The 8013-nt window shown below is 45.0% G+C and overlaps 1 protein-coding gene across 2 annotated transcripts in view; it reads left to right on the plus strand.

Moving 5' to 3' along the window:
* The window catches only part of PDLIM4 (PDZ and LIM domain 4), a 598403-nt gene extending 590710 nt beyond the window's left edge, over positions 1-7693 (plus strand). For both annotated transcript variants that reach the window (XM_085618051.1, XM_085618050.1), the window contains exon 7: positions 6933-7693. In XM_085618051.1, the coding sequence (XP_085474177.1) occupies positions 6933-7137 (205 nt within the window). In that variant the 3' untranslated portion in view covers positions 7138-7693. The remainder of the gene's footprint in view (positions 1-6932) is intronic.
* Positions 7694-8013: the final 320 nt, after the last annotated feature.

The raw sequence follows: 8013 nt of genomic DNA on the forward strand, positions 1-8013 counted from the left end.
GATCGCAGACCCACCTCCGGGGTTAGTATTGCTGGGGTATCTATTCTAAGGTAAGGAATCCATAACTAATAGTCTCTTTCAGATAAACAAGTTACTTACCTTTGGTAACGATATATCTGTAAGAGACATATATTAGTCATGGTTTCCTTAACGCCCCATCCATCCTCCCTGTTCTGCAAACTGACTTCTAGGGTAAGGGACTCCCTTTCAGGGCCCTAGTTTCATGCACCAGTGGTCAGTGTCTTGCATGGCTCTGCGCTTCTGGTGTGGAATGTCGTGTAAAGAACTGACGTCAGCGCGCAGGGATGGCATCTAAGTAGAGACCGCAACGTCATCCTGGCGATCACGATGCCGTGAAAGACCGTGGAGTCGACCGACGCCATCTACTGACGCGCAGGGGCACTGCTACGAAAAAATGTCTCCAGATCCAGTCTGACGTCTGGGGGTAAGTCTAAGGTAAGGAATACATAACTAATATATGTCTCGTGCAGATGTATTGTTACCGAAACTAAGTAACATGTTCGTTGGATGCTCTGCTATTAATGTGCCTCCCTGAAATTTGCCCGATGTACTCTGTCTTGTGCTCCGATATCTACTGTTCACTTGTTTCTTAAAAAACTGAAAAATAAAGGTTTATAGAAAATTAAAGTTGTGCAAGAAAGTCATCTTGAGACTGATTAAATATTAGTAAACACATAAAGGGTATCCATTCATTCATAAATATAAAACACAATATTTTGGCTACCATATCTTTGTACCACAATAATGAGTCGATATTCTGCATACATCTCACTAGAATCCTCTTTTATATGCTAGAGCTGGAAAGCCATAAAGCTTCCACGAAGAATCTGAAGATGCTGTAGTTTCGTCAGGGATTAGTCGGCATCACAGAAACTAGTCAGGATTCTCCTATCAAAACCTAGAATTTGTTGCTTGTTGTTAGTTTGCTTATAAATGTAACAATGAATGTTTTAATATAACATATTTGAATATGAGCAAATCTAGAGAGCAAGAGAACACTAAATAACACTGACACTAGCTGGTGTTATTACTCAGCAGACACTACACAGTTCAAGAATGAAATAGTTATGGCAGCGTGACCAGATATTTTCAAAAACAAAAAACTGGAGCAGCTAATGACACAGTAGGCTTGCAGTTTAAAGCAACCGTTGACACCCAAAACATTTGGCACTTAATTTGCTTGTACATCAGTGCTGCTAACTAAGGGGCATATTATCAAGACAGGCGATAAAATTATCGCCGCTTTAGCGGCAGAAAACTGCCGCTAAAACGGCGATAATGGGCTTGATAATATGCTCTATGGAATTCCAATTGAAGCCCATCTTAGATGTGAAGGACGCAGTTTTCTGCCGCTAAAGCGGCGATAATTTTATCGCCTGTCTTGATAATATGCCCCCACTTGTGTACAGATATATAAAGGTGCCTCCCACTTCAAACTCTAGAACATGTGGGACATTCGCAGAAACTCAGTAATGCAGCAAGACTGCCAATACACACGGTGACACTCTCCCAGGGAAGACAAATCATCACACAGTGGGCACAAGGTGAGCTGGAAATTCCTACCCAGAGTAAATTATGTACTCCTTGATCCAGCCTCCGTATGGTATAAATACATCAAACGAGGTTTGCCACCTCGGCAGTACATTCTGAGTAGCGTGAGGAGCCTTGTGAGTATTTCTGAGGAGTCTAGGGCTGGCACGCTTCTTCTGCACTGCTGGGCACAAAGACCCACCCCACAAAGGCCCCTCCAAAGCTGCTCAGGCAGTGACAGCCTCGGAGGTCCACCTGCTAGGCCCCGCCCACTCCTAGGCACCGCCTCCTCTCACGTGAGTGGTCCTTCGGGCTCACGGATGGACACTGGTTTACGAGCATATGGCCAAGTGCGCACTGGCGGAGAGCATAGCATGCATGCACTGCAAACGGAAATGAATTCTACCGACTCCCCCATTTCCGTGTTTTTTTTCTCCTCAATTTACAACAGATCGTTTCTTCTGCAGTGTGTAATCTCTACACGTGGATTCACTCATTCATTTTCAATTGGAGCTAATTGTATCTGCTCTGTGTCTATAAAACTACAGGTTATGTTTGTTTAATCTCTACGTCTACTGGCGCCTGACAGTCCTCAGGATGTTGAATGCTGTTAAAAACCGTGCGCCATGCTGAGTTTTGAACCCTACACGCGGGGTCATGCAGATGTTGCAAAGCTAAATCATTAGCGCGGTCGCCCTTTCCCCATAACGTTTAATACAGGAATGTTACGTAAAGCATTTAAAAGAGGGAAACGACCGTGGAGTGGAAACAATAAACCTCTGCTCTAGAGGCGGCCGAAATATTTGAATCTAGGCACACTACGGATTTTGATTTCAGATCGCATTTCTCTTAAATGTGTATTTGTGGCATTCTGTTTATTGTCAATGCACTTAGCAATATAATAAATTCATTTTTATGAGGACAAGGCAGGCTGAAGGGGCTTGTCATCAGCACTGTTTGGACATTGATTGGACTATAATGTTGAGCCATGTGCAACAGATGGAACCGGGATCTCTTTCAGCCATTGTGAAGGTACCACATAGGTAGATTCAACTTGGAAATTGAAGTCTAAAGTTATGTGTTAAACCTTTTGCTTGTCCAAAACTTCGAAAGTGCTCCCAGAAGAATATAAGCACTTATCGAAAGAAAGATTGAGTTACCTATCCATGTGTGTATGGTATGTATGCAGATGTGCAGAGTATAATATGCGATTTATTACCACTGATGAGTGTGGGAAGGAGCCACCCATGACTCCCGAGATGCGAATCGCAGAGTGGGTCATGATGACAAACAGCATAAAATACTCTGAGCACCTGCCTACATTATACCAGGGCATTTTTAAATGTGTGTTTGTTAACAAACACACATCCAGCGGGGAGCGGACTCAGTAGTTTCTTCTGAGTGAAGGACTCTCTGAAGAATGTGTGACTACTAAGGCCACCACCCCTCCTTTTGACCAAAGTGTTTGGTATTGTTAGAATCCGGGTTCTCTGGTTGGCACAGGTAGGTACTTGTGACAAGCAGGGAACCTTTCCTCTCGTCAGGGTAAGGGGTTACACTCCTAAAATAACCCCTGCTCACCCTCTAGGTAGCTTGGCGCGAGCAGACAAGGCTTATCTCATGGCGTTATAGGTTAAGCATTTGTGAACACATACAGTAACCAAGGGATAACACTACAGATGGACACCACACAGATTTTTATATTAAAAATAAGGATTCTTTATATAGAGTTGCCACAAGACCAATAAACGACAAAAATACACAATACTGTTACTTTAGATGGTAGAAGTTTGCTTAGTTCTCTTAAGTTCTTAAATGCAACACTTTAAGTCAATGTACCTTAGATGCGACACGCAGGGCAACAAAAGTGTTGCAACGATGCTAATGCGATGAAGTTTTTGGTGCAAAGAAATAAAGACGTGAAGATCTTCCAGATGCGTTACGCTTCTCCGATGTTGCGAGTAGACTCGACTCGATGCGTCGGCTGCAGCGGCGTCCCCCCTTTGCGCGATGCGATGACAGCGGCCTTGGCAGCGGCACTCTTCTCCGACGTTTGCGAGACGCTTCCGCTCGATGCGATGCTGCAGCGGCGTCACCCCTTTACGCGATGCGACGACAGCAGCTCTGACGGCGGCACGCTTCTCCGTGGATGTGAGGCGCTTTTCTTGATGCGGTGCAATGCGACAACTACGATGGCTGCGATGGCGACACGCTTCTTCCTCGATGCGAGATTCTTCTCTTGATGCGGTGCAATGCATCAGCTACGATGGCTGCGATGGCGACACGCTTCTTCGGCGTTGCGAGACACTTCTGGAATGATGCGAGACGCTTCCGCTCGATGCGATGCTGCAGCGGCGACACCCTTTGCGAGATGCGACGACAACAGCTCCGACGCCGGCACGCTTCTCCTTCTCGAGTCGCGCTTCCAGCTCCTTGCGACACGCAGTCCCTCAGAAGGCCCAACAACAGCAGCAGGCACTTCCAAAAGACTCTGGGGAGCTGGGGGTGAAGTTCACTGGTCCTGGGACTTCGTTCAGGGGGCAAGCTCAGTACAAGCCCTTGGAGATCTTTTAAGCACAAGTTGAATTAAAGTCTTTGTAGTCTTTTCTCCTCTCCTTTCAGCAGCAAGGCAACCACTGCAGGCCAATCCCCCAGGTCAGGGACAGTACTCCTCCTTACAGCTTTCCCAGTTCCTTCTCCTCAGGCAGAGGTTCTTCTTGTCAAGCAGGATCTAATTTCTTGGGAGCAGGGTCCCAATACTTATAGCCCTAATTCCTTTGTTCCTCTGGGGAGAGGGGCCTTTGCCCAGTCCAAACCAGTTCTTGAGCACTTTGTTGACATGACTCTGCCTTTCTATTCAGGGTGCAGGGCAGAGACACCAGCCGCTCCACTGGAGGTGGAGCCAGCATTGTGGTGGCAGAGCACAGCCCTATTCAGAGTCCAGGTGCACTCCTCCCACCCATTTGGATGTCAATCTCTCTATTCACCACCAGGCTACCTAGCCCTGCCCCTCTGGGTTTCCCCAGCCCTGTCACTCACACAAACCAGACAGGCAGATACACATCATAGCAGAGGCGGGCTGAAATGGTTAGGCAAGCAAATACCAACTTTCTAAAAGTGGTATTTGCAAACACAGAATATTAAAATAAACTTTACTAAAAGATGTATTTTATTTTTCTGAGTTCAGTCATACTAAACTCGATTTTCTACAATGTTCCCTGGGTCTGTTAGGATCATAGGATGTAACAATTCTAACAGCCCATTCTGGCCTATGGAGAACAGGTAGCCTTACAATAATGAAAAACGAAAATGGCTGTAATTCACTATTAGGACATGACACACACATGAGGGCTTGTCCTACCTTATGCTTACAATGCACCCTGCCCTTGGGCCTACCATAGGGGTGACTAATATGAAGTTAAGGGAAGGTTTAGGAAGTGGGTGCACTTGCCCAGTCAGCATGACAGTACCAGACTGCACGCAGGTTCTGCAATGGCAGACCTTAGACATATTTTACCAGGCCGCTTCTTGGGGTGGCAGAACCAGTGCTGCAAGCCCACCATTTGTATTCACAAGCCCTGGGCACTCCTGGTGCACTTTACTAGGGTCTGGCAGTAAACCAAAGAAGCCAATCATGGAATCCAACCAACATACACATTTTACATAGGGAGAGCATATGCACTTTAGCACTGAACAGCAGTGGTAAAGTGCCCAGAGTCATAGAACAGCCAACAACAGGTCAGAAAAAGTACAGTTGGAAGGCGAAAAGTTTAGGGACCATCCGTCCAAAAGGGCCAGGTCCAACAGGTATCCCCTAAAGTTTAGAGTGATTGACGTGTTGCACTTCAGAAGTATTCCAGGTAGGAGTCACTTGGGCACACCTTAGGTCTCCACCCCCCCCCCCCACATTAGCATGTAGGTATACAGGTGACACCTGATAATGACTCTATAGGGATCTGATAGCCTTGACGAATGCCCCAGACCACTTAGGCTCTTTGTGAGCGCAGAAACATGTTGGCTTATGACAAAATGGAGCAGAGACATTATTCTCTGTAGGATCCATCAACGTATTTGTTTTTAACGTACCTCAGGTCCTCACTAATAAAGGTAACAACTGAGGCATATGAAGGTATTTTTAATTTAACTGGATCCTGCTTTTGTCCTGTAAGTTTTATGCAAAAACTCCCTCCTTTCGCCAAGTCTTCGCGGAGGTTGAGTCCGTCCTGGTAGTACCAACATACCAGATTGGGGTGAGGATGCCTATGATGAAGCATGACACAATATTGTGTGTGAGGCACCTTCTTCCATTAAGGATGGCCTTCTAGACCTCCTTGTACTATATATGACTTACAGCATTTAGATCTTGACATCTTACCGTGGCATCCTGACCGCTATGGTAAAGGCAACCTACTTCTTTTGTGATTGTTGTAACAAACGATATTTAACCAAATTGAGGATGGAATGCTTTAAATTTGTGCAACACCATAAAATTTCTTTCAAACGGCCTATTGACTATTAGAGTCATTTCCCTGTGTAAATTAATTTTAACATGCAAATTGTGAGGCTGTAAACAATAGTTGGCTTGTCATTTCTTTTGTGCTTGGGTAATAAACCCAAATGTGACCTATGTACTATAGTAATACACATGTCAATGTGTGTTTATTAGTACAGTTGCTATAAATAACATGTATATTTATATATGTATAATGCATGAGATCCTACATAAGATAAGTAGAAAGGAGATATTTATGGCAACTTGTTTATTTCAGCCACGCACAGCAGAGGGTTGACAACACGGCCTGTTACCAACCCATCTGGAGGCAGCCAACAACCCTGTAGGCAGTCAACCCCATGCTGCGCACAGCCTTTCATTGTGTGTGGCGTGGGGTTGGCCGCATGGCCTGGCTTGCAGCCAGGCCCTGTCTCCATATCCCCGCAAGCAGCCACCTGCAGGTGGCCAACCCCAGTGAATACATATATAACATGTGTGCATGCTTTTATGCTTTTATCGCACAAAATGTAGTGGCATAAAACTTCAAATTTCACCGGGATTCTCATATCTGAGGATTTGCTGGCTGAACACCTAACATTTGATGGACGAGTGCCGAGCCCCTCTTATCTGAGGAGTCATGGTGCAGACACCATGCTTGCTTGGATACTTATGTCTGTGACTTTATGTCCAGTCAGATTCTAACCAGTGGCTTAACAAAGGCCCCTGCGTTGTGGATGTGTCCCTGAACTCCAGGGGGCGCCCTCAGCACAGTACCCTAGCATGACTGAGTCCGGAGGGGGGCCCTTCCATGTAGTTTGCAGGAGGGACCCCCCCTTAAGTTTCCTTACGCTAGTGATACTAACACCTCTTTCTGGTCTTTTCTCCTCAGGGGCACAATCGTCAAGGCGCGGGATAAGCTGTACCATCCAGAGTGCTTCATGTGCTACGACTGCGGCTTGAATCTAAAGCAAAGGGGCTACTTCTTCATCGAGGAGCAGCTGTTCTGTGAAACCCACGCCAAGGAGAGGGTGAAGCCCCCGGAAGGCTACGACGTGGTAGCCGTTTACCCCAACGCTAAAGTTGAACTTGTCTGACCGCGTGCTTTGACTCCAAGGAGGCAAAAGGTCTCTGAGCATGCGCTGTCTTCTGTCCAGAAAATTGACGTCATCACCAGATGATTGTATTTTAGAAGATTGATGGTTTAAATACACTGCAGATCTAAAGCGTATATAACATTGGAAGTGTTCGAACGCTGTTGCCTTTTTAACAAGAATGTTGTTTATGATAATTGAGGTCTTTAATGTATATGTTTGTGTGCGTTTTATTTCAGTTTTCTGCTCTGGCATCTATAGAGATCTATGTAAATAACAAGAAGCGTTTTCTACTGCAGCAGCAATAAAACTGGTATATATTTTTTGTAATTCCGTTACAGATACATGCTATTAAAGAAAAAAACAGCACATATTTGCAAATGAGGCACTTTAAGAGAAGAAACGCAGATTTGAAACTGTTTTTATTTAAAAGCATATTTCCCTTTGGCCTCACTAATGCAAAAATGCAATAAACAAACCGCTTTGCCTTGTGACTTTTCCAAATGATAAAAGCTGTTTGCACCTGGTCCCCATCATAAAGACGAGTTCCAGAAACATGGCACTGGAGTTAGTTTTTTTTGTGTGCTGAATTTGTGAAGACCAGAAAAATCTGATTAAAATGAGTTTAGCAGAAGCAATTGTGAACCCAGAATGATACTTGGCCTTGACCTTTGGCTCATGACCTCTGCCCGGAAGTAATTTCCTTTCAATCAAGATTTAGCACAGTGATACACTTCTGCTTCTATTTATACTGCAGTTAGACCAAGTGAAACCAGAGAATATGCCTGCTTCGATTCTAAATTCCATACATGTCAACATTTGGGAGATTTCAAAAAAATAAGTGGGAGAATGTTTTTTTTCCCGTTGGCTTCTATTGTG

The sequence above is a fragment of the Triturus cristatus genome, chromosome 7 (assembly GCF_964204655.1).
Source record: "Triturus cristatus chromosome 7, aTriCri1.1, whole genome shotgun sequence".
In the NCBI taxonomy this organism is placed as follows: domain Eukaryota; kingdom Metazoa; phylum Chordata; class Amphibia; order Caudata; family Salamandridae; genus Triturus; species Triturus cristatus.